Source organism: Vicia villosa, linkage group LG2 (genome assembly GCF_029867415.1).
Source record: "Vicia villosa cultivar HV-30 ecotype Madison, WI linkage group LG2, Vvil1.0, whole genome shotgun sequence".
Lineage (NCBI taxonomy): Eukaryota > Viridiplantae > Streptophyta > Magnoliopsida > Fabales > Fabaceae > Vicia > Vicia villosa.
In genome coordinates this window covers 162,344,407-162,371,943 of record NC_081181.1, presented here as the reverse complement: position 1 = coordinate 162,371,943, position 27,537 = coordinate 162,344,407, and the positions used below count along the sequence as shown (strand labels likewise).

Below are 27,537 nucleotides of genomic sequence, written 5' to 3'. Positions count from 1 at the left end.
AGACCTGTTTGATAACGGTCTTTTCATCACGAGCTTATAGCTTATTTTACTAGCTTATAGCTTATTTTCCAGACGCTATTTCAAATAGCGTTTTAACTTATGTCTTATAGCTTATTATTTTTTCTTCCTTTTTTATCCTTATTATTTTAATTAAAATCTATTTTTAACCCTTATAATTTATTTTAATTTAAAATAAAATAATTATATATTAAATATCTTTTATGTCGTTTTACATTTATAAGTTAATTGAACCGCTAATTTTACCAAACACTTCGATGAGCTTATAAGCTATCAGTCTCAACCATACGCTATAAGCTATAAGTCATCAGCAAGTCATCAGTCATAAGCTATAAGCTATCAGCTAGATAATCAGTCAACCGCTATTTTTACCAAACAGACCCTTAGTAAAAAAAAATTTATCATTATATTGTATAAATAATTAAAAAAAATCAAATATTAATATATATTCATGATTACAATAAAAAAATGTAACCACAATAATAAGAATAAATTTAAACAGTGTACTATATAATTATGGATAGCGTGTGTGGCCAGTCATGACTAATAAATTTGAATTGAATAATGCGTGTGTGACAACATATGCAAAGCACGTGGTCGCATATGTTATACCCCAATTCAAAAATTTAAAGCATCCAATGTTAATTTAATATTTTTATTTAAAGGTGCATGCATATCATAACTGACACGCTTTTATAATTATTCACACATAAAAATGTTATTCATTGATTCAAAAAATATTTAATAACTTAATTGGTAAGTAAATAAATAAATAAATAAATAATCACTTAAACTTAGACTCCCTAAATTCCTTTTTTAATCATTTTATTCTCTTAATGTTTTTTTTTGGTGTTTATTGCAACAATTTACTAGTCAATATTTATAATTATTTATTAAAAAAAATGGGATGAAACAATAATTCGTCAAGAGTTCTCTAGTTTAAAATTGTTTTTATTTATAAATGATTTACAAAATTTATTATTTATTTATGTGGATAAAAAATTTCAAAATAATAACAAACTAAATAGATTAAATAAATACACATATTCAATTTTTTTCCACGAAGGTTTATCTTGAGATATATTAATACCATAAGTACATATTTGAAAAATCTCGAATAATTTTACAATAAAAATAGATAAACTCTAACACCACTCATTGGGCCTCTTATGTACCACGCGTTGTCAAAAATGATTATCTAAAAGTTTAGTTTATTTCGTAGATATATTTACGATAGTGAACGTTGAAGAAAATACAAATCATTTCAGTTTAGTAAATTTCAGAGACGCATCTATGAAACATTTTAAAAACAGAGTGTTCCGTAGATTTTAAATTCTAATTTTTTTAACAAAAATATAGCATCAAATTATAGTACAATTTATATGTATGTATTCTTTTAGTGTAATGAGATATTCTCTAAAAATATTTTAAAAAATTATTAATTTAATATTTTTTATATAAATCAAATATAATTTGTATGATTAATCTTCTAAATTAAGGAAAATTACAGAATCTCAATCACATATAATTTATGTGTTTCAATAGAAATTAGTCTTTACTGTTGTGCTAAGAAAATATTCGGTTTTTAAAAAAAAAATAGAGACATTATTGTTGTTAACATAAAATTGATTATCTCAAATATCCAAAAGATTCATCAGTTATGAATAATTTAAATCAAACAGCTTTAAATTACAAAATAATAAAAGTCAATTTTAATCAATTTTCATCAATTACAAAACATTTTACCTTAAATAAATCAATTTTCACATTTTGCTTGGGACCCAATATTAGGTAAAAGAGAAACTCATAAGAAAGTTCCTTATGTCAAAATTCCAAAGACAGAAGTTGAATAGTCTGAACTCTGTCACATGAAAATGACATCATTACAAACCGCGTTTCATAGGTTTTTTTTTCTTTGTTCCATTTAAATAACACTTTTCCTTAACCCTTGTCTCTCATCCCATTCATCTTCTTCTCTTTTCTAAATCCTTAACTTCTTCCTTCAATCACTATAATCATCTTTTAGTCTAAGGTTTTTAGTTAGTGATGTTCTTTCTATCTAAATCATCTCTTTTTGTTTTCATCTTTTTCTCATCTTCTTTTTTTCTCTTTCAAGTTAATGCTATTAGATCTATACCCAACAAAATCACGAACAAAGCCAATGAATTTGAGTCCAAAGATGATACCTTTATGATATTCAAAGAGGCCCCAGAATATAGAAATCAGCACAAATGCAAAGTGGTTGATAGAAAAATTGATTCTCCTATTGATCAATTTGTGTGTGATTCTTCACTTGTTCATGTTTCAATGACTATTGATTGGGATTACTTGAGAGGCTCTATGGCTGCTATTCATTCTGTTCTTAAACACACTTCGTGTCCTAAGAATCTATTCTTTCATTTCATTGCATCAGATTCAAGATTGGTGAAAAAAGATGAGTTTGATAGGATTGTTCATAGTTCTTTTCCTTCGTTGAGATTCAAAGTTTATGTTTTCAATGAAAGTTTAGTTGAGAATCTGATATCGCCTTCAATAAGACAAGCGTTAGAGAATCCTTTGAATTATGCAAGAAGCTATTTGGCTGATTTGCTTGAAGAATGTGTTGAGAGAGTTATATATTTGGATTCAGATGTTATAGTTGTGGATGATATTCAAGAACTATGGAAAGTTTCGTTGAGTGATTCGAAGGTGATTGGTGCACCGGAGTATTGTCATGCGAATTTCACTAGGTATTTTAGCTATGAGTTTTGGTCGAGTTATGAATTTTCGGAAGAATTTAAGGGAAGAAAATCGAGGCCATGTTATTTCAACACGGGTGTGATGGTAATGGATTTGGCAAAATGGAGAGAAGGCGAATACACGAAGAAGATTGAGAAATGGATGGAGATTCAGAAGGAGCGGAGGGTTTATAAACTGGGATCATTGCCTCCTTTTTTGATGGTTTTTGGTGGTGAGGTTGAAGCTATTGATCATAGATGGAATCAGCATGGTCTTGGTGGTGATAATGTTGTTGATAGCTGTAGGAGTTTGCATTCTGGACCTGTTAGTTTGTTGCATTGGAGTGGGAAAGGGAAGCCATGGAGAAGACTTGATGCAAAGAAACCTTGCTCTGTTGATTTTTTGTGGAAGCCTTATGATTTGTATGTTCCTCATTTGGGATATAAACATTCATTGGTTTAGGAAAGTAGAATTTATATTGATTCATTTGTTAGTGAAAAGACATTCTTTTATTCGAGTGTATAGACACAGCAACCAAAAGATTTTTTGGTGATACATACAATTTCAGTCTTTTTTATCTTCATGTTCACAGACAATCAATTATACTCATTGTATCATGTTATGATGTTATTTCTTAGAACATGTTTATTATGTCATTTTATTGATGACAGTTTGATGACAGTTTGCAGCTGCAGTTCAAATTGGATTCAATCATAAGGGTCTCCAACTTTGACTCACAATAACTATTTTAATAGCCTCTTATTTTGACAATTACATGGATGGTTAAGATGAATTTGACTTGTTTTAAAAAAAACAATAAGATGAATTTTTAGAAAACATGATGAATTGTTACATTTTAATGCTTGCGATTTACTCCTATCTAAATAGTGATTTGATCAAATTCTTCTACGCCACAATGTTATAGCCCCTCTATAGTGTTTTTCTCATCATTGACTGGCTTTGTCCGGTCAGTTCTTTTCTGTTTGCATCAATTGTTCTTTTTGTTGTGTTCAAATTTCTTTAAAAGCAAAGTACCTCTAGTGCTCTCTAATGTCTTCTCTTATACCATCAAAACCATAGCGCTACACCGCCCGTGTAGGCCTCTGTAGCTGCTATTCGTTCAAATTCTCCGCTTCTATAGCTGCTATTGATCAACACTATGTAGAATCCTTATTATAAAACTCTTGGATGATTTAGTACCAGATTCTTAAAATGTGCTATGACTTCATGCTAAGCATGATGAATCAAGAGAAGAAGTGTAAAGTAAGGATTGCCGGTGATTATTCCTTCACATACTTCTAGTTTTACATTGAACTTTGTGTCATACAAAAAGAAATTATAGGGATTTGGGGTTGAAGAGAAAAAGAAGAGGAAAAGAATATACAAGGCTTCCACCATTACTCTCTATAAAAGTCCAACAACACAGCTCAAATGCAATCTGTTTTCCAATCCTCTTAAGTGATGACCCAATAACATACACCTGCAAATCGAAACAACACATCAACATCATTAAACACAGTAAAGAACTTAACTGGTTATTAAAGAGACCTCAGAAAATGAATGATTCATCAATTCTTCGGATTTGTGGACATGACTCACAGAACCACGCAAAAAATGTTGTGAAGGCATTGACAATGGGATTTACTAACCAGAAAAGCAACTTTGCTAGGTAATCGCGAGAAGTGGCTACTGTATCACTTAGCTCGTCACTATCGTCAAAGTGATAGTCTACGTTTCCTTCTACCGATTGTTCCATAAAGTTAGAGCTAGCTTCGTCGACAAGGAATCTTCTCATAATGTTTTGAACAAGTTGGTGAATTATATCCTCCACTTCAACTGACGAAGGTCGAGACATTTCATTGACCTGCCAAGACATGCAATGTGATTCACAAAGTTGAATTAAACTCGGCACCATGATTGAATAGAAATAAGCTAAAAGAAAAGAGGAGATATTTTCAATTGCAAGTTGAAATCCAGTGTTATCAATAACAGGTTGAGAAGATAGTGTTTTGTTCAAATTTTGCTATTCTATATAGTGCTATAAGCACCATTTGACAATACTTCGTAAATATAAATTAAACAGAAGGTGAGAGGCATTACCCTATCAGGATCAAAAGAGCGGAGATATTCCAGTAAATTATTCCGAATTCCCCTGTCATGTTCTAATTGCATCATTTCTTGCTTCTGGGCATTCAGCTCCTGAAAGAAAATGAACATTCTCACATTATGTTTGGCTCTTTGAGCTTGCCTTTTAGATGGTCTATGAGTAATAAAATCATATGCATACATAGACCGGTGAAAATAGAATCAACCTTTAAACTGAATAACAATAGTGGTGCCACTTTAACTTAGACATTTCTAGAGAATGTTAATAGTGTGGCATTAATACCTACATTGTTAATCGCAGATAGCGTTGTGTAACACCGGCCCCTTAAAATGCTATAGTGGTATAGCATGTTATTGACAACATAGATTACTACTTCTGGTTCTAGCGGGAAGTGATGAAAACAACTTCTGACAATTCGGAGAAGCTTAAGAAAATAAGTCGGAAATAATTTTTGAACACAAACCCAGGCCCTGTTTGAATCAACTACTAAATTAAATGCTCGTAGCATAAACGCTTATCATATATGTGCTTATATACAAGCTTTTTTTATCATAAAAGATAAAATAAAGTTGAAGCTATAAGCTGGTTTTCATATAAGCTATAAGCTGTTTTCATAAACTATCCTAGAGAGTTTAAGAAAATAAGCTTAAAAGCAGATTATAGACATCATAAATCGTATCCATAAGTTATCCCTAAGTCTAACAAATGTTTAAGTCAATACATAAGCTCATAATAGTCAATCCAACAACTAAAGATGTAAGACCATATGGTGCAGTGGAGTTAGAAGATCCAGTTTCAGAAGACAGCTGGACTGTTAATCGACAAAGATTGAAACTCTATCTTGGTGGTGAAATTGACCGGCACACCACAACATTACCACTAAACGATCCATGCATTCACATGAACACGCGTCGAGCTAATGATGTAAAACAAGCGCTTTGTAAGTATTTAAGTTTCCATTTCATTATCATATGAACAAAAATGCGAACTAAACAAGAAAATTAAAAGAATGTTTACCTCCTTCGTGTTTGACAACTCAGACTGCAACTGTTGAATGTATTTCAGAGCCTGGGGCGGCAAATCTCCAAAGACTCCTGTGCCACTACTGCTGTTGTTCCAAGTTTCCAAATCGTTGAATCCTGAATCAGAAACAACCTTCATATTTTTCCCATGTTCTTCTCCTCCACCCTTGACCTCCAAACTCTCCAAAGGCGTTTCACACTCCGACACTCCATCCGCACAAGACATTTCCAGATTCCTCGTCAAGGACATCCTGTACTCCGCATTCCACAGCGTGTACCTAATAAAAACAACCAATTCAAAATTTATCAATTTCACACACAAACACGCCCGCCAACTATGCAGACAAAACCAGAAACCAAACAGTTACAAAAATAGAGCAGTTTAGCACTCTACATTATTCTCACATTAATCGTCTAAAAATTTAAAATTTTACAAAATTAATCCTTCCCCGACCTTTCCAAAACACACAGATTGACACCAAATTCACAAGTCATGACACCAAGGGGATGCATTTGGTGTCATCTTAATTTTAATTCGGGGCAGCAATTAATGTACAGTAACACCAAAAAAAATGGTGTATTGGTACACAACCGGTCGATTGCACTCGTCACAGAGCCATTCCAGCACTGCTCCAGTGATCATTGCTCAAGGCTGCCTTGCACCTATGTTATCAATCTCGGATAGTAGCACGGCACGGGAGCGGGGAGCAGAAGAACTGACGTTTAAGTATTCATAGTTTGAAAAAAAATCATAAGTCTTAACCAAAACATACTTGTAAATGCCATTAAAATAAGCTTGCTATCATTAAAAAATTAAGGTTACTATCGTATACAGCTGACACGGCGCTCTCGGCCGCTTCAGAGCAGTGTCGTTCCAAATCAAATCCCATTATTGTGGCCATTCCAGATGAGTCATCCATCTGTGCCGGAACGGGGGCAGTCTTGCCCGATTTTCTTGGCTGTGTCATTGTGTGTCGAGATAACTGTCAAAACGCCGAGTTTGATAACATAGCCTTGCACTATGTCTCTAATACTTTGCATCCAGCAACATTACGTTCGAGCATCCCTCCCTCCTTTCATAGAATTCCTCCTATATTTTTGTGATATTTACTCCAACGAATCTAAACATTGGCCTCGGCTAGCATCAACTCAAGGTGCCCCACCCTGAGCTTTGGTCAAATAAACCCATTCTCCAATCAGTCCTGCCACTCAAGCCTCCCTAATCAGCCACTTGTGCACTCACTGGTACCCAAAATTCATATTTTGTGCACAACATAGAGCACCTTAAGTTGGGGTTAATATTTTTGAATGAGACTAATTCAACAAAATAATAATTAGAAGAGACTCTAATGTTTTTTAGCGCTAAATTGATAGTTTTTGTTTTTCCTAGTATCCTTCTATGTTATTAATCTCAGATGCCGTCGTGTAGCACCGACCCCTTAAAATGGGATAGCGGGATAGCCGTTATTGGAAAGACTAAAAATCAGTGTGAAAAGTAAACGTCAATACTCAAAAATAGAAAATACACAAAATTAAAGAGGCCTTTATAGTTAATAAGTAAAGAATCTAAAGTACATAGCAATAAAACTTAAACAGGGAAAAATACACAACAGAACTGAACCAAAAGTAGAAAGACCATAATGATTGTTTGTGAAAAAAAACATAATGTAATGAAGAACATAATTTGACCCTTAAAAGGATCCAAATTGGCATTTATACCCTTAAAATAGACGGGGTTTATAAAGAGGCGTTGAGGAATTTTGCCCCAAAACCCTAATAGCGGTTTGGGCCGTAAATTGCGGAAGCTACACCTGCTATTGTTGATGGCGGCTCGCAGGCCAAAAGCGTCGCGCCGAACACTACCACCGCTACGCTATTATGCCATTGTGTGCCATTGACAAAATAGGTATCCTCCATACTCAATTGCAAAAACTAATCTGTTTGACTTTCCACAATACGATTAAGAACAACTTCTCCCCAATGTTAAACACCTATTCACATACGACTCAAGCTGCTTGCCATTTGAACCACATCAATTTGATTCTAAAACTAACCCCTTCAAGTATGTAAAGCACAATTGACAAGCGCCTCTCCCAAATGTCAGAACTCTTAATCAACTATCTGTATCAAGTGCAAACACTAATCTCTCCATGTATCAAAATCAAAATTAACAACCACCTCTCCCATATGTTCAAACTCAACATCATTGGCCTAATACTTAAATCACACACATGATTACACATCAAAATTAATCTCTTCATTAAAACAACTAAACAAAAAAATATCAAAAAAATGAAGTGGATAAGGACTAAGGTAGTTATAGTTACCCTGTGATGATGGAAGAAACAAGCAACCGATGAAGAGGCTGAATAGAAAGACTAACAGTAACCGAAAAATGATCAGAAGGCAACAAACCAAGCATAGTCGAAATAGTCTGTTTCATAGAATCCTTAGCAGCGGTAGAAACACCTATAGAGATAACGGAGTTATCGAGGGGTTTGATCCGGCGAAGCATGTTAGCGATAACGGTAAAGCCTCTATCGAAACTCGAATTACGAGTCGAAACGACGTCGTCTCCGTCAACGTGGCAGGATATGAGAAAAGGACGGTGACGGGAGCGGCGGAGGAAGAAGAGAGAGGGAAGTTGTTTGGGTTTGGGGAGAGGTGGTGGATAGAGTGATGTGTTGGTGATGCGGGAGAGGATGAAGGGTTGAGATGAAATTGATGATGCCATGTGGAATTTGAAGATGATGATGATGATGATGATGATGGAAGAAGAAGAAGGAAGTAACGATGGAATCTGTATCGTTACAAAAGAAAAATAAAAAACTTCAACCTTAGCCTTGACATTAGCTTGTGTTTTTGTTTTGTGTTGTGTGGGTAAGTTGTATATACATACACTAGACTTGTCATACTTAATCAGACAAGTTTGAAATTAATTTCATAATTATTTAACTACTGTTTCATTCGGATAACTTGTGAATAACAACTACCCGTAAGGATGTATTCCATGTCGACTATAGACATTGCAACACTTGCTTATGTTTTTTACTATGTTAAGAAACAAGAGACTTAACAAGAAAACAACATGTTCTACTTGTATTGTTGGGTGAGAATATGAAGTTAGAGAAACGGTCTATAGGGGTGAATAAATCTTTATTAAAAATTCGACTGATTTTTCAAAAATAAAATATTAGAAGTTTTTCAAAAATGCGGTGAAGGCTTAAAGCGGAAATAGAGATCTTATACTTTTATTGAATTCAACCACGTTGATAAATATATAATTCACAAATCATATTGTTCAAACAATGATTAATTGAGCAATTGTTGATTGCACGAGATATGTCATGTACAATAATTTAATTAATACCGAATTCTAACGTCACTAGTTTTCTAGAGTTTAATCCGCATTAAAGCTCAATTAGGCACTAATTCTCACAAAATCTAACTTTATATAATAAATTGCTACTGACAGAATTGAATGATAAACGACGCTAAGAATTGATAACCTAAGAGTGCAATATCCTACGAAAATTAAAATACAAGAGTGAGTGATAGAGGGGGAGATAGAGATAGAGAGAGAGTACATTGGAATATATAGTGGTTCAGTTTTATCGTCCTCGCGGGAGCCTACTCCACTCTTTAATGGTTTCCCATTAGAACTACTTTTCTTCCATTAAGTTTTGACAAATATTATTCAAGTTCATACAATCACCAATCCATAATAATGATGAGAAAATTAAATTTCCTATCTCGATATTGACTTGTGTACAACTTAATGCCGAACTCTTTTGTGAAATCTTTACTCAATTCTCGCTTCTTGAATCTTCCAGCTTCAACAATCTGCTCATAGTTTTTGTGTGTGGCAACCAACTTTGATCCCACCGATTTCTTAAACAATGAATTGTCCAAAGATGGAGAAAAACTCCACCTTGTTTGTAGCCTTTCACTAGTATTTTTGTTTACTAATGTGATCTTTCCCAAAATACCCCTACAATGAAAGATTTCCACCGCTACTACAAATTTATAGTTAGGTTCACCAAGGCTAACATGTACGAATTCTTTTATAATCATTCTCCTATCGTTATTAATACGAAAAGTTGTGCTAGGAATGAAATAACTAAGAAACAAATCATCATAGAAAGAATAACACTAACAGAGAAATGACTTTGGCATAAAAGAGTAGCCCATATTCATATGGAACACTTAAACAAATTAGTTAGACGTGATCTAGTCGTTGGTTTACCAAAGATAAAATTTGTCAAAGATAAATTATGTGATGCTTGTCAAAAGGAAAAGCAAATCATATCAACTTTCAAGCCAATGAATGTGGTATCAACTACAAGGCCACTTTAATTGTTGCACATGGACTTGTTTGGTCCATCAAGAACAAGAAGCTTCATGGACTTTTTTTTTTGTGCAAAAAATCGATGCTTTCAAATCATTTAAGAAGTATGCAAAGCAATTTCAAAATAAAAAAATCATTACATATTGCATCAATTAGAAGTGACCATGCAAGTTAATATTATAATTGCACTCATGCACATTTCATTTCCAGGAATACAAAGAAATTTCGATTCGGAGGATCCAACAGCTTCAAAGTTTAAAGCATAAACCTGATCGATTTACTGTCATAGTTCGTGAAATTCCATTACGCCTTGAACACAAGGCTTATGATTGTTGTCTTGATCATTTTTTTCTCTAAACATTATCCCAACACTTACTATTCCTATCAAATGGTGTAGAAAATCTTGACAAGTTGATGGTACGAACTACAATGTAAATTCACCCAAAAAATAAGGAAACTCTCAAAGAGTATATTGATAGGTTCAAAATATCGGAAGTATAAGTAGGAGTATCCAATGACTTGAAGAATTGTTAGATATTTAAGAAATGATTGAGAATGAACTACCTGTTTTTGTGAGGAATTATGGCTAGAGGATTCGAGAAGCATGGGCAATTTTTTCACAAGAGTCAATTTGTATATTAATTATGAAGAAAAGATATTAGTTAAAGATGTGGAGAGAAATAAAGGGTCAGAGAACCCTGCAAATAGTCAGTCTAAGGATAACAAGCACTATGAAGGAAAGGACAAAGACGCACACCATGGGTACAATCCAAGTTCTTTTCTCAATATCCTCTCAACACCTCGAGAGAGAAAAATCTTACGAGAATGGGCCATAACCAAATTCGAAGATGCCAAAGTAAGAATCTCACATCCCGTCAAGGAGTCGGCTAGGATGGACAAGTTAAGGTTTTATCGCATCTACAAAAGCCATTGGCATAATATGCATAGATGTGTCCATTAGAAATACACTATTAAATAATTGATTAACAAACCAAGCATATCCGAAAATAGTTTATTTCAATGATTTTCTTTTCTTTCACCAACAGTATCTGACCCATTATATTGTTTAATTTGGTTTCGGAGTCAGTTCTGACATCAAGTGATTCCAGCCCCTTCTCGATCGTAGTTGTAGGGAATCAAATGAAGATGCTCATCTCATAATCTATCGAATTATTGGTGACCATAATGAAAACTAATGTAAATTTTCAATAAATGTGAAAATGATTGGTGTTTGTTGAAAATTTATTTGTTGAGGAAGTCATATATCACCTAGTATTATAAATAAAGAAGAAGACCAAGACTAGATATTTGTTTTTGAAAAGTGTTGGTGTATGTGAGATTGTGAGGATATTTGAGCGTAATCTATGCATTATAACAAATTTTACACGCTGTTATTGTGATTATAATTTTCATTTTATATTTTTGTACTGTGTATATGATTTTTTTTTATTAATTAATTTATGTTTGAATATATTTGTATAAAAACTAGTTGAATAATAAATTTTAATATAAAAGACGGTTTAAATTTAAAAGATGCAAATTATGTATATATTTTTAAGTCACAATCAATAGTAAAGACAAAATTAATTTTGTTTCAGTGATATTTCTAAATTTAATTGTATAGCTCTAAACGTCGGTAATTACGTCATTTACGTGTTAATTTGTCTTCTTTATATAAGGGGCATAAGAGAGATAAGCACTGTATCTTATGTCGGCTCAATTTTGCAATAGTGCAGTTTTTAAACTACCATTAGGAGTATTATTATATGTAGGTATCCTTCTAATTTATACCATATAAATAAATATTTAAATATTTAATAAGATTCAACTATTTAATTGAGTAAAATAAAATAAAATATTTAAGTTAATAAGTCAAATAGAAATAAAATACTATCTGAAAAATATTTTTAGAAGGTTGAAAAAATATTTTTACTAGTCGCTATGGGATGATAAATTAAGTAGTGGATTCATTCAACTCTACCGTTCAAGACAACACAAATTTTGGTTTTATATAAATTAATTGTCAATGTATTTTATTGTCTCTTTGCGTTAACTCTTATTTTAAATTTTTAGAAGAGAGACTAATATTGTAACTAATATATAATGCCAGTTATCATCTTTATTTTGACATATGTAGTTGTATTGATCCTTTGATCTTTGATAGAATTAGTTAGTTTTTTTGTTATGAAAAAAATTGTTGGAATAATTAATCTGTCTGTGTTAATTTGATAGATTTATTTCTATAATTTTTTTAGGGTTAAATATATTTTTAGTTGCTATAAATAATCTAAATTTTAATTTATTCTCTATGAAAAATGGGAAATGTTATTTTCACTCTTGTATGAGGTTATCATGTCTTTAAAAATTTAAAATTATCCTTTAAATATTTGGAGATGCATCGCCGAACTTCACTTAAAATTAAGTCAATCTTTTCTTTCTTGATCACCCCAATTTATAAAAAAGTAGTTTGAAGATGCATCTCTGTAGACTGTTTAGGCGTATCCAGAGATGCGGCTTCGAAATACCCCCCGCAATCAATTATGGGATTTTTTTATTCATGCAACTGATTAAAATTGAGTTGATATTTCTAGATATGCATATCCAGAAATGTCCAGTGGGAAGTCGATAAAACACCAAATTGCATAAGCTTCTTCTAAAAGAAACTTCATTGCAATTTTTTTTGAAAAACTTCAGTTTTTCTCAATCAACTTTTCAACACCAAAGCACTAAAGCATCATTCTTGTGCGAAAACAAGCTGGAATTACATATAAAGATCATTCATTTCATCCCTTATTCCTTGCATTAATCCAAGTTTGATGCTGAAAAATAAACATTGAGTCTGGAAATGCATCACCGGACGAAGTTTGGTGTGGTCTAGATGTGCATCTCCAAAGTTTGGTGTGGTCCGGATGTGCATCTCCGAAGTGTCTTGATAGTTTGAATTTTAACAATGTTCTCAACTATTGGTGATTGTTGAAGGGGAAGAAGTTAAAAGCGTGATAGAAAGAAAACGATTTCATTCATGAAAGTTATGAAATAAGAGAAATTCATAGAAGGCAAATGGTTTTCTTTTTACGAAGGCAAACGTTTTTACGCGGCTAGCAAAATATAAAATAAAAAATGATTAAAAATAAAATGGTTCGTTCCGCATGAATATGTGGACTGTGTGGGCTTCATAAAACCATTTTTGGTTTGTTACTTCAAACGAGTTTAATCAATTTTACTAATTTTAGCCCATCATTTATGTTTTAGCATGAAGGGATTAACTTTAGTTCTGATTTTCGAACCCACTAATTGAATCGACCATCCAATTTTTAAAACTTTATTTTTAAAGTAATTTATCACTTATCTAAATAAAGTAGTCAATCCTCGATTGAGATTTATGACTTATATCAAATTTTTTAAAGACTAAAATGTATATCATATCATCGACGATACATTACAAAAATATATAAGATAAATTATATTTGTTAGAAATAATGAACAAATATACTAAAAACAATATTCAAAAAGCATAAATATTTTATATGGTAGATAAACTACTTTTATTTTTCATCCCTTACATTTTATTACTTATTTAATATTTAAACTCAAATAGTCAATGAATCTTTTACAAAGCATAAGCATAACACATCATAACAATAATGAACATTAGATTCACATGATGCGAATGATTTGAAAGATGTGTTCAAAAGTTTCTCGAGTCAAAGGTTTCTGAGTATTGCCATTAACTCCTGCTTCAAAAAACATTTGTGAATTATGACCATTAAAGTTTGATAACATCCCTATTATTTTGCTTTGAATCCCCAGCACACGTATATCCATCACGAACTAAATAAAATACAATAAAAAACATTTTAGTAGTAGATATAACAACTGGTAGGGGTGGGAATAGGCCAGGCCGGCCTACAGGGGCCTACGGCCCAGCCTACATAGGCCTAGGCTAGGCCAGGCCTATTTAATAAAGAGGTCAGGCTTAGGCTTTTTTAAAAGCCTATTTTATTTAATAGGCCAGGCTTAGGCTATTAAAAAAGCCTATGAAGCCTTATAGGCCGGCCTATATTTTCATATATATTAGAGATATGTTAAATAAGTTGGTTCATGTATGCATATATATTAGAAAAAAAAAAGCTAAATAGGCTACTATATATATATATATATAACAAATGCTAAATAGGTTCACTTATATATGTATATATAGGTCGACCTACAAGACTTCTTAAGTTATACAGATTAATTGAAAACTTTAATAAGATATAGGCTTTTTAAATAGGCTTTCAGGCCAGGCCAGGCTTTTAAAAAGGCCAGGCCAGGCTAAAAAACTGAGCCTATGATAGGCCTTAGGCCAGGCTTAGGCCTTTTAAGTTTATCGTAGGCCAGGCTCAGGCCTTCTAAAGCCTAGCCTAGCCTAGCCTATTTCCACCCCTAACAACTGGTATCTGATCTAGAAAAGAAGAAAGAAATTATTGATACCTGGGGTCCACTTATCATGGGCAAATCAAAATCAACAAATATGACGTCAAAATTCACCCCAGTAAGCAACAGTTGCATTGCTTCATGAGCGTTATTCGCAGGTTCTGTTTGAACGCCTATTGATTCAAGTATTTGATGCTCCAAATGTCTATTTGCATCCACACTATCTACTAGCAATGCAGTCATGGGATAAGAAGGTTCATCTGAATCATGTTTTCTGATTCTCATTCTTGTCTCCTCTGGCTTTCTTAGCCGTTTATATCCAGTTGTCCCTGCACTCATTGTTTGACCAATTGTAATTTCTGCAACAAAAAACAAACAAACAAAATAATTGATATGTATAAAGGATAAAGAGGGTGGGAATATGAAATCTATTTCCAAGTCTCTACAGAAATTTATTCTTAAACATTTTAGTGATGATATTTTTATCACAAATGAAAATTTGCCTCTAACCTTATAATCTATGAAAATTTGTATTTTTTTATCAAGGACAAGAAAATGTTTATATAGACAATGTATTGAAAAGATATAATTAAAATTAATTCTAAATGTAATACAATAATATTAAAAAATATTTATGAAAATATTTAGTCAAATATTAACTTAAATTGAAAAAGGGAAAAGTTGCATAATTGATTCATATTTTGTCGTAACGCGCGTTTTGTTATCCTAATAATTTAATTTGTAATTAATATTCTTAAATAAAGTTTGATACGTATATTATTACTTTAAAAACTTAATTTTTATACATTTAACAATCGGAAGTAAAAAAGCTTCAACATACTGAAGGTATAAGAAACACAAGAAAGGAGGGTTGAATTGGGTTTCTAGACTTGAAAATTTTTCTACCCGAACAAACAAAGATAAAACAAGAACAAAAATAAATGAACATAATTATTTTTATCTTGGTTCACTGTTAACAAAGCTACCTCTAGTCCACCCGCCAAGATGATTTTGCTTTATCAACAAACACTGTATTTTTATGAATAATTTTTACTTGGCTTAATCACATAAAACATATTAGAGGTTCCTCTAGAGTTGTATGCCATCAAATATTATCTTGGTATGTTCAGAGGCTCCCTATGAATTCAAGACTTATAAAATATTTTTGACATATAAAACACTTTAATCAGCATAAAAGAAACACTTCCCTGATTAATATACTTATTAACTTCTCAGAGTCTGATAGAAATTGTCTGGTTCGTCATCTCAATTATCTCAGAGCCTGATTGGGCATGCCCGGTTAATATATCTCACTTTGTCTCAGAGTTGGCTTGCAATAAGGGCATATGAGGTATCAGATTCTAGTTGATATCATAGTCTAGTTGAATTTCCTTTAGTCAAAGGTTTGGTTCATGACTCATATCAGTATGGTTATAAATGCAACTCAAAGCACAAGTTATCTTCATAAAGCATGTCTAGAAATATTCAGTGAACTTTTTTAAAGTTCTTGATCAATCAAACATTGTTAGATCATAGGCATAATATATCAGAACATATGTATAGTATAAGCAATTGGAAGATAGATATATCAAAATCATCTATACTTTTCCCTCTTTGTCATCAATAAAAAAATGCAAAAGAATAAGAGTGAAACGAAGCAAAATTTTCTTTAATCTTTAAAAAATAAAGATATAGAAATTAATATGACGATAGAAAGATAAACTAAAAAAGGTAAAAAAAATAAGCTGGGGGGTGGTAATCTAGACATAATCATCTCAAACATCCTGATAATCTTGGAATTTGTTTAGCTTGGTCCTTGAACATCTGATCTTGTTTATCCAAGCACGATCTGACAACAACATTCTCTTCCTTGATCTTGTCCAGAGTCTTCAAAAGAGTCGGGGCAGAGCAACAAACTCAAAAGTAGTAGACTTTGTAACTTCAGAAGCAACCACGATCTCAAATGATGGTGCAGAAGCAGGTTCCTCGGCATGAGGCTTATCATAAGCATGTCTAGAAGAAGAGGATTCAATCATATGAAGTTTTGGCACAGAGGCAGAGTCTTCAGGTGCAAAAATAACTTCTGGCTCAGGACCAGGTAGATGCTTTGGGTTAATCAGCTCTAGAAATGGTTCTAAGGTTCTAGAGAGCTTCTCATGGAATGATTTATGAGCAGAGTCATGAAAAATCTCATTAAGCTTTCTGGTTCTAGACGTCATCAATTTTCTGAAATGACTATAGACTGCATCACTCTTAGCTAGATTTACACAACTTCTGCAAATACATGTCACGGAGCGTAAACTTGCCTTCGCCTTAAATTCAAAGTCCAATAATAATTTATCCAGGGTAGGTTTGGTTGGAATGATATTGGTTGTTAGAAAGTCTTGGTCAGAAGGGGTGGTATAAGCATTTATAAGAGTTAGGTCATCTGCCATACTCATGATAAAGTATGGTTCATAGGTATAGGCTTCTGATAAGATTTCATTTTCAGAGTCATAAGAAATAGTAATCGATGGGATGGGGTCTTATTTAGAAAAGAAAATTTTAGGTGGAATGATTTCAAACAGTAGTTGTTATAGAATGGAAATTTCATTTGTTAAAATTTGAGTTAACAGAGTTTGAGGGATGGTTGGTGGTTGTTTTATATCAGGTGTTTTTGAAGGTTAGGTATTTGTTTGTTGAGGTAAAGATGGTTGTGATTGAGAAATAGAAATAGATGGTTGGATTTAGTGGATTGAATATTGGTCGTAACACCAAAGGTGGTGTGAGAAGGTGCTGGAATAAGTGTTTCAGTAGAAGATGAAGGAGGTGTGGATGACATGTTATTAATATTATTATCTGAAGTAAAAGAAGTCTCAATAGTATGAAACTTAACAGAAGGTTTGACTTAAGAAACTTAAGTTTGAGCGGGAGTTGTATAAGCTATCTTCATGCTTTCAGAACCAACAGTAACTTCTGGAATTGTTTCCAAGGGTCTTCTAGTAGACGCAGAAGTCTTAGCCCTCTTGGATGAAGATTTTGTTGTCCTAGAAGGACCATCACCAATATTTTTCTTGGAGGCTTTTTTATTCCTTTTTCTTGGAGACTCAGAAGGTGCATTAAAACTCTTCTTTTGATTCCCTGCATCAGTTATCTTCTGAATGCTTTCTAGAAACTCCATAAAGTCGAAAGCAAAAAAACTTTCCATGATCAACCTTATGGAAATGACAGAAGTCCTATCCATAGCATCGGGAAGAACAATTACTTCTGGGATCAAAGCCATATTCTTCATATTTCCGGTGTCCAGAGATATGCCAATTTCAATTTCCAATTCGTTGGAAAGACCTAGACACACCCCTAGCTTACTATCAACAAGGATGTCAAAAATAAGTCTTCCCATGGGAATCCATTTTCTGTGCTTGGAGACAGTGTCTCTATTCTCTTTGATGATTTCCATCAGATACTTGAACAAGATTGCTAGCATATTTAGTTTGACTCGAGAAGCTAAGAAGAATAGTATATACTTCTGGTTGGTGTTAACATAGTCAGGAAAGTTGGTGGACAGACGATGATGAATGCAACCCAGAAAATTTTTGAGCCAAATTCTGAAATTTTTGTGAATATTATTGGCATGACTTGAATCTTTACCATTTTGAAAAATAACATCAGCCATTTCATCCAACTTCTCCATAGTGGGAGGCATTTCGTAACACCTATTTCGAGTACCATCATGGTTGATAAGCTTTGCAACCATTTCTTCAGTGAGACAAATCTTCTTCCCCATAACGCATGAGAATATTTGGTTACTTGGAGATACACAAGCATGTTTATAAAAATCTCTAACTAGTTTAAGGTAAATTGGCCCTTGAAGACGGTTGAAAAACGATTCCCAGCCTTGAGTTTCAATTTCAGCAGAAAAATTAAAACCATTCTCAAAGAACCTTCAGTTTAATGGTTGAAGTTGATAATTGGAGTCTGATCCCCTGTCACACGCGGATAAAAACGAGTAACTTTAAAAAGCGTAGTATAACGACAATGGCTCTAGTCGTATCGCAAGGATTCTTGTATTATATTAACTAATCAAAATCGATTTAGAGGGGTTTGGTTTAGGATCGATTTAATAATAACAGAGTGAAAAAGTGATTAAAATAAGTGATTATGTAAATAAGCTAAAAGACAATTCTACCGATTCGGTTACCGACTTATCACTGGTTCAATAAACTTCAATTCCCTAAGCGGATTCTATTCCCCTACCGATTACAACACCAATTAACAAGCGAAATTGACATTATAAGGTTTCATTCCTATTTTTCGAATAAAGCAAACAGATTAAGCACAATCACGAATTAAGCAAACGTGATTCTAACATACACACTTTAACGATTAAGCAACGATAAAGTACGATAAAAGTCAAGGAACATAAATCAATCGGTATAAATCAATAATATTCTATATAACTCGAATTAAACAAACAAGACATTTAGATTAATATCGAAAGGGAAAAGAAATTGAATTAAAGATTAAAAACCTCAAAGTATTGGAAGCCGTAACCAGTAGAAATTGCCTTCGGGGATTAGTTCCTCATTATTCGTACAAAGCTTTCAAAATTATCTCGTGAAAAGTAAAAAGTAACAGAATTAACTGTACAGCCAGACCTAGGTACTAGAGAGAACCAAACGGTTTTACAGCCCAACTGGGTCAAATACATAACCCAGACCCAATACAAATGACCCAAAAAGAAAATAACTAATGATGCAGCTTCAAACGAAATTCTGGAAAATATGCGCTCTGAATCTGACTTTGACTCCAACATGAAAGTTGTAGATCTTTCTCTTAGATTTCCAGCGATTATTAGAACGCGTCAATCGAATTCCCATAGTTCCAGTTATGATCATTTTAGTACAGACTGTTAATGCTGAAAATTAAGTGCGAAAATCAAATAACAATAAAAATAAATTGAAATACAAAAACATGATAAAATAGAAAAATAAACAAACCAAACCATAGAAATGCCTAAGTACAAACATAAAGGAACGTGCATCAAAATGCATTGATCAAATTCCCCCACACTTGAACTTTTGCACTCCGAGCAAAATAAAATCAAACTCAAGAAACACACAACATCAGTTACTCATTCCAGGCTACAAACTCTTCTTCGGTTAAGATTGCATCGATAGGTACTAATCTTGCACACTAAGGATAAGGTAGGAACATTAATCCACAATTGTGCAGACATAAGCCTCCTGAACACACAAACCATTTTGAATCACGTTATTATGCTAAAGCCTAACTTACTCATCCTCATTTTTGCTTCTTTTCATTATGGCGCAATCACATTAAGCCCGTTATCTCCACACACTCATAGTAAGGCTACCGGTTAGTGACTCTGATCCTTTTTGCATGGGGTTTTGGTACCTAAGTGGTATACCCCTTTTATTCTCCAATTGTAGTTGCGGGGGATCGGACCATAAACCACCCTACCAAGTTCAGCACTAGAAACCTCTGAACCAACTAACAACGAGTCTTGAAATAAATTTTTTGTAGGTTCTACAATCGTTGGGTTAAATGACCGGGTGAGGGTCACCAAACTTAGAAGGTGCATTCCTTTTCTTTTTTCTTTCTTATTTTTTCAAATAAAACTTGGATCACTCACTTATTTTCATCGGCTTCCTTACGTAGAGCATGTGTGAGATGGTGCTGACTGCAAAGATAAACTACTCAATAGCTATTAGAGAATGAGAATTCAAGGGTATGTCATAATAAGTTTTCAAATTAACTTCCATATGCAGGAGACTTACGGTGTTAAGACAATACCGATCTTGTGAACTTTTCCCAAGTCTCCACAACTAACCACAAATTAATCTATAGCCTAAAACTTTCAAAAAGATGTTTTTTTTATTAAGAACTGAAAACAAAACAAAACAAAAATTGAAAGAAAACAAAACAAATAAAGTACGATAAAAGTCAAGGAACATAAATCAATTGGTATAAATCAATAATATTCTATATAACTCAAATTAAGCAAACAAGATATATAGATTAATATCGAAAGGGAAAAAAATTGAATTAAAGATTAAAAACCTCAAAGTATTGGAAACCGTAACCAGTAGAAATTGCCTTCGGGGATTAGTTCCTCATCATTCGTACAAAGCTTTCAAAATTATCTCATGAAAAGTAAAAAATGACAGAATTAACAGTACGGCCAGACCTAGGTACTAGAGAGAACCATAGTATCGTGTGAAATGATGCCTAATCTCAATATGCTTAGCTCTTGAATGTAAAATGGGATTCTTAGATAAACATATAACAAATGTATTATCACAAGGAATAGGAACATTACTCTCATATATTTGAAATTATTCTAGTTGGCTCTTCATCTAGAGGATTTGAGTGTTGCATCCAGGAACTGCAATATACTCAGCTTCTACCGTTGATAGCGCAATTGTTGACTCCTTTTTTTTGGACCATGAGTTTAGATTGTCGTCCAGAAACTGACACCTTTCAGAAGAGCTTTTCCTTTCTAGTTTATCTTCAGCATAGTCAACATCCCAATGACCTACTAACTTGTATTATTTGGATTTTCTATAACACAAACCAAGGTTAGTAGTACCTTTTAGATACACAAAAGATCCTCTTAACATATGTTAAGAGAGATTCTATATGATCTGATTGGAAGCGAGTACATAAGCATACATTGAATAAGATGTAAAGCCTAGAAGCAGTTAAGTATAAGAGAGAACCTATAATAAATTTGTATACTTTCTGATATAACTTAATGCTTACCTTATCCTTCCCCAGAATACATGTATGATGCATAAGAGTCTTCGCTACCTTGCATTATGATATGTCAAACTTCTTCATATTATTCTTTGGTGTACTTGCTCCGATGGATAAATGTCCCTTCAATACTTTGGTTAATCTGGATTCCTCAAAAGAACTTGAGTTCTCCCATCAGACTCATCTCGAATTCAGCCTGTATAAGGGATGGTTAAAAGTGTGGTAAGGGACCTTTATTTATATTCTAGAGGATGACACAAAAAAGAAATATATTTTATGGCCTTTTATGACTTGCCAATCAATTGGCAACATACTTCTATTGATTGTTTGCCTTCAAATGAATAAATTACTAGGTTAAAATGGAAAGGAATGATATTTATCTATTACACCTCATTAAGACGTTGTCTCTTTACTTAGCTGATACAACTTCAAGGAATTTATATAAATGTTTTCTTGAGAAAAACTAGTTTGTGTGTGTGTGTGTGTGTGTGATTTAAACATGCACTTTTCCAAGATTGCCTTTATGCTTTTACAATGTATTCACTCAAATGTTCTGGTCGTTCTTTCACATATTTCAAATCTTGTCAGCTGTTTTTGTCCTGTGGAAACTTGCCTAAGTTCACTTGAGATGATGCTTAAGCTATGTTCCATTTGGTTTCCACCATTGGAGAGTCAAGTCCATAAAACTCTAATAATTTAGTTTGCATCTTTTAACACTTTAACCACTTTGTTCTTGATTTTATTTGTTGTCATAAGGGAGTAATTATCACTTATCATCACTAAACATTAGTTGTCATCATCAAAATTTATTGTTTTAATTAAGGGCATATCACCTAAAAATAACTTGCAAGATAAGGTTCCATATTTGTCATCATCAAAAAAGGGAGATTGCGGAGAAGGTCACTTCTACTTGGCTTGGTTTTGATGAAGACAAGTATATGTCAAAGAAGAAAAATATAAAGATTACCATTTTTTATTCTTTTTAATAATGTCTAAAATGGGAGAAAATGTTGGTTCGTATTGTGTTTTTTTGTACAATCAAGGTTGCAGGTATATATGATTACAAGGACTACAATATTTAATAATTGAGGGGGAGTCATACAACTAGAGGGTTTCAATCTTTGTCAAAAACACAATAACAAAATATTTTTCAACATAAAAAGGGGTAGATTGTGAATAAGATCTCTTATACTTGGGTTAGTTTTGATGAACACAAGTATATATCAAAGAAGAAAAAGTAAAAAGGTTTGGTGAGAAGTGCATATCAAAGATGAAGTTGTCATGAAGATTGATTATTGGAAATAAAGAGAATAATTGGAATGATTATCAAAATTAAAGTTACATATTACAAATTATGTTATATTACTTTGAATGCTCATAAACACTTCTCAAACTTCATCTACAAACTTCTTAAAACAAAATGCATGAAAACCTTTGAAGTAAAGTTTAAAGTTGTTGAACTTTTGAGAAAATTGCAGTGGTAATTGATTACACCATAGTGGTAATCGGTTATTAGTTTGAAAATTTTGAATTTTTTAGAAGTTGTTTCTTTGGTAATTGATTATAACTTTATGGTAATTGATTACCACTCGAAGCAGTGCATTTTTTCATGAAACAACATGTTTGTTTACATGGCAAAGCTTCATGGAATATTTTCAAACTTATACATCCATTCATAAAGATTCCTAAGGGTGTATATAAGATACTATACACCATAAACCAAACCCACCTCTTTCAATTTCAATTTTCATATGATTCGAGCATTCTTTTAAAATATTCATTCATATTTCAAGTTTTTGAAACTTTACATCTTTCACATATCTTAAAAGTTTCAATACAAATTTTGAGCACTCAAGTTATACCATGTTTGAATTTTAATACAAGAAAGATAAGTTAAATATTACAAGTGTTAATTTGGAAATTCAAGCCAACAACAAAAAATTCTTCAAAAGTGTTTGCAAAGTATGTGGTGTACTTATTCATCAAAGTTGTGATAAAAAGTATAAGTTTAAGAAAGGAATTTTCTTTCTTGGTGGCAGTGTTAGAAGGTTGTAAAATGGTCATAGTATGAGACATGTACAAGAATCTAAATAATAGAGGCAAATCCTATAAGAGAATAGAGGGATTGGAGGTACTCTAAAATTGGCAAGAGAAACTAGTATAAATCCTCGTGTCTTATATATTTTATGCACTTTAAAATTCTGCATTTTATCTTCTTAATACGTAACATAACCATTATCGCTTCCAAAAATTTTAACAAGTTAAGAAACTTAGCGCAAAAACGACAAAAATCCTGCAAACCTAATTCACTCCCTCCTCTTAGGTTACATCTAAAAATTACATGAACGTCTAGCATTTGTATCATATCTAAGGGCGGCAAAAATATATAATGGAAACTCAACATTTGTATTACCTCTAAGGGTAGCAATGATATTCTAGTGAAAGTCCAACATTTGTATTGCCTATAAGGGTGGCAAGGATTCCTCAACGAGGATCCAACATCTTCAATAGCATAAGGATTCATCCTACCATTAACGTACATTTTCTAGAATATATATACAACTTTAAAAAGATGGGGTGCCTCATTAAAATCACACACTGTATTTAAATCTATAAGATGGAAGTGAGTAAACATACAAAGAAGAATGAGTCGAGTGTGAAAAAAAATGATGATGATGATTGAGTTGTTGCAATCGTGTCTCCATTATCGTATACTTCAAATTACTTTCATTTACTGCTTTGTAGTTAATTTTATTCATTTTTGAACAATTTGTATGTTCTGATGTGTATTACTTACAAACACCACATACAAGTGGATATTTTGACATGTTGGTCATTTTGTACTAGGTACATGAGCATGTATAAACTCTCTAAACATTTGAGTATCATTTGGAAATCATCTATGAATGAAATATGTGTGTTTTGCATGAATGTGTGTGAAATTTGAACAAAGTATAGTAGGTACACAAAAGGTATCAAATAACCCGTTAAGCGAGTTTCGTGGCCTGCTGAGTGGGTTTCGCTGCACCAAAATTGCTTAGCGAGATTTGTCTGACTTAGATAGATATGATGCTTCTTGTGCACGACAACCTAATCTCGATGACTTAAGGACATAAAAAACTTTTCTACACGGGGGTGAAATACAATGGAGATATAAAATGAGCATACAAGCCAAAAACACACGTGGTTTTAATTGATTTATTTAAGTACTTGTTCAAAAAAATTAAAAAAATCAATTTTTTTCTAATGTTTGTTTGCAAATAGTTCAAATAAATTGAAATTTTCAAATGTAGATGATTCAAAGCCTAGGCTAAGTAAAAAATTAAGAAAGATGGTGTGGTAAAAAGGTTTATTCTTTTAAATGCTTCATTCATGATTATCTTTAAATAAGTAGCGTGATCATAAATTAGTTGCTTAATTCATATTTTAAATTTATCACTTGTTTAGTGACAACTTATCAATGTAAGTTAACAAGCATAAGCCTAAAGCCAAGTGAGATGAGGGCGTACTATATGTTTTACATAAACGAATTATAGTAGACATGCATTTTAACTATGATAATTTTGCATCATTCTTGCTGTTACATGGTGTATATGATGCTGTGGATATGATCAATAGATTATTTGTTTATTGTCTGAAAAACTACTTGATCAAAAGACATACTTTGTGAGAGTGTGATCCTTTGACAAACCCTTTGAGCTTTAAAACGCGAAAACATTTTTTTTTAAATTACAACTTTATCTGGTTTTTAAAGAAAAACAATTTCCATACTCTGTCATAAAGATATGATAGCACTAGAATTTCAAGGGTACACAAAAATGATAAAGTTAGGGAGGAAGGAAATGTTTGAAAAAGTTAAGATATCAAGTAGTAAATGGTGACTGTGATCAAAAAGTAAAATAATGTAATTTGACAATCATAAATAAAAAGATAGAAAAGCCAAAAATGTCCAAACTTACAAAAAGAAAAAATCACCAAAAGAAGTTGTAAGGCGAAGAAAAAAATACATTTTGAAAAAGAAAAGAAAACATCAATATTTATTTTTTTATCTGAGAAGCATATTTGAAATCCCAGAAAAACCAATATTTTTGTAACATAGCCATGTTACAACAAAAAACAAAGACCTTAGTAGTTCATGATTAATTACGTATCTTGTGATATTTCTCAGGGGAAATGCAAAAATATATCTATAGTTGATGCATGATTTAATAATTGAGAAAAACACTAATCAATTTGAGTGATATACAAATGGTGTAATGATTTTGATAAATAATTGACTGTTGATCTGGACATATTTTAAATCATAATTTGCTAAAACATTTATTTATTTATTTTCATTCTATAGTTTATGGATGCTTGTAATGTTGATTATGAACTTGTATTTAAAGATAAATCATGTCATAATTCAAAGATGATTTCAAAAACTTCTTGATCCAGTTTTGAGACATTTCATGATCACTACATAATACATTTTCTGAACCATGTATATTGATTTTGTTTGAGGACAAATAAAAAAATAATTTGGAGAGAGTTGATCATTGCTAAAAATACATAACCTTGTGTGAATAATTCTCAAGTAATATACAAGGAGAATTTGATATGTTTGTGATGAGAAAATTGAATTACTTCCTGGGGTTGCAAATTAAACAAACAAAGAATGACGTATTCATAAGTCAATCAAAATATTGTAACTATTTCAGAAACCCAATCAAAAATCAATTAGAATTAAATACTTACTTGATTAAAACAACTCCTAATATATATTATAAGGCTTACAACAAAAAGATAACATCTTTCACTTTTTTCTTCATCTCTTTCATATTCACCATTTTGCTTATACTTTCTTATTTTTTGTTGTTGTTGCTGTTGTTGTTTGTGTGATTTATTCATCATTATCTCCAAATGGAACACAAGAGAACTCGTATCACCGATAGTTCTTCTTATCAAGTGTATGTTTCCAAAGAACTCTCGTCACAAGCTCAAGAAAAAAACTTCAACAAGAAATTTGTCAACCATTCTCTCATCCCAACTCATTGTGTTAATGAAAGTTACTTTGGGAAGTTTGAATTCTTCAACTCCTTTATTCAAATGAATCTAAGGAGTTATATCTACAATAACCCTAGAGAGATATTTACAAAGTTGATAAGAATATTTTAATCAAACCTCAACTACAAAAACGAGGTCATCACAATTTAGGTAAGTAAGACCCACATTTCTCTACATGTTGGAATTTTCTATTATTTGTGATTTACCTTGCTCCGGCTCTCTCTACACTTCTGAGGCCTCCATTGTTATGGAAAATTTTGATATTTTATATTATTCGCAATATATTTTAATCAATTCATCAACAAGTCATAACTTCCCTTTTATTATGGGATTTATGACTATGAAAATTCGTCTTATTCACTATGTGACTACACACGTGCTAATTCTAAAGAAGTTTAACCTGGGACAAGTGTAAGAAACCAATGATGTTGTCACCTGTCTACTTGCCAACAACAATGAGACAAAGTGAGCAAGTGGGGTAGTTTAACATATGTTAGAATGTCGAAGAAAGGTAAGCACGTGGTTACCATAGGTGACTTGATTACAAAAATTTGGATGCATGTTGGATTCAATTTAGAAATGGAGGATTCAATTGAAAGTTGAACTGAAATTGGGAAATGGAATCTCAATTTGAAGCAAATAAAAAATTAGGATGGATTCTTGGTTCATAATGGTCCTTAGGAAGAATAATAAGCTTCTAATTGTAAAAAAAATTCACCTTAACAACAAGCATCTTAGCAGACTGGAACTACAAATCTTGAGGACTTTGATTATGAGATCTCTCACACTCCTTATACTAAAGCTCTTCTCAATATTACTCTGACAACCAACCACAATGCATTATGACTATGAGCCAGATGATTGCCCGAGTTAATTTTTTGGCATACAACTTACTTAACACCAGAGAACTTGTTCCTCCTGGAATTTTCAGAGATGTTAATGATGGAAACATATAATACTTGACAACCCCTAATGATTAATGGTTGTTAGATGCTCTAGGGTTTGTCGTAGAGTTTAGAGCTAACTCACGTACTGAGGTGAGAAGCTCTGTGTATCTATTTATGTGAATATTCAATCGTTCTCTTAGCTTCAGGGTTGAAGTATTT

At 32.5% G+C, this 27,537-nt stretch overlaps 3 protein-coding genes across 3 annotated transcripts; 1 reads left to right on the top strand and 2 right to left on the bottom strand.

Moving 5' to 3' along the window:
* The first annotated feature begins 1,963 nt into the window (after window positions 1-1,963).
* Window positions 1,964-3,313, top strand: LOC131652789 (probable galacturonosyltransferase-like 10). Its single transcript, XM_058922745.1, has one exon. The coding sequence runs from the start codon at window positions 2,065-2,067 to the stop codon at window positions 3,196-3,198; it is 1,134 nt and encodes a 377-aa protein (XP_058778728.1). The 5' UTR covers window positions 1,964-2,064; the 3' UTR covers window positions 3,199-3,313.
* Window positions 3,314-3,995: 682 nt separating this feature from the next.
* LOC131652790 (uncharacterized) lies at window positions 3,996-8,742 on the bottom strand. Its single transcript, XM_058922746.1, has 5 exons — window positions 8,193-8,742; window positions 5,861-6,143; window positions 4,837-4,935; window positions 4,386-4,600; window positions 3,996-4,216 (listed from the first exon to the last, which is right to left on the bottom strand). Exons 1-5 carry the CDS (start codon window positions 8,597-8,599, stop codon window positions 4,141-4,143), a joined length of 1,080 nt encoding a protein of 359 aa, XP_058778729.1. The 5' UTR covers window positions 8,600-8,742; the 3' UTR covers window positions 3,996-4,140.
* A 5,039-nt stretch (window positions 8,743-13,781) lies between these two features.
* LOC131647291 (two-component response regulator 24-like) lies at window positions 13,782-15,014 on the bottom strand. Its single transcript, XM_058917201.1, has 2 exons — window positions 14,687-15,014; window positions 13,782-14,044 (listed from the first exon to the last, which is right to left on the bottom strand). Exons 1-2 carry the CDS (start codon window positions 14,966-14,968, stop codon window positions 13,871-13,873), a joined length of 456 nt encoding a protein of 151 aa, XP_058773184.1. The 5' UTR covers window positions 14,969-15,014; the 3' UTR covers window positions 13,782-13,870.
* Between the last annotated feature and the right edge of the window lie 12,523 nt (window positions 15,015-27,537).

What these genes read in the sequence shown, in the direction of transcription:
- LOC131652789 (XM_058922745.1), top strand. Translation starts at nt 2,065, where the DNA reads ATGTTCTTTCTATCTAAATCATCTCTTTTTGTTTTCATCTTTTTCTCA.
- LOC131652790 (XM_058922746.1), bottom strand. Translation starts at nt 8,599, where the DNA reads ATGGCATCATCAATTTCATCTCAACCCTTCATCCTCTCCCGCATCACC. An exon ending in GCTCTTTTGATCCTGATAGG is followed by an intron (nt 4,601 to 4,836) that starts GTAATGCCTCTC and finishes ATGTCTTGGCAG; the next exon opens with GTCAATGAAATGTCTCGACC. An exon ending in CTAGCAAAGTTGCTTTTCTG is followed by an intron (nt 4,217 to 4,385) that starts GTTAGTAAATCC and finishes TTCGATTTGCAG; the next exon opens with GTGTATGTTATTGGGTCATC.
- LOC131647291 (XM_058917201.1), bottom strand. Translation starts at nt 14,968, where the DNA reads ATGAGTGCAGGGACAACTGGATATAAACGGCTAAGAAAGCCAGAGGAG. An exon ending in CCATGATAAGTGGACCCCAG is followed by an intron (nt 14,045 to 14,686) that starts GTATCAATAATT and finishes TATTTTATTTAG; the next exon opens with TTCGTGATGGATATACGTGT.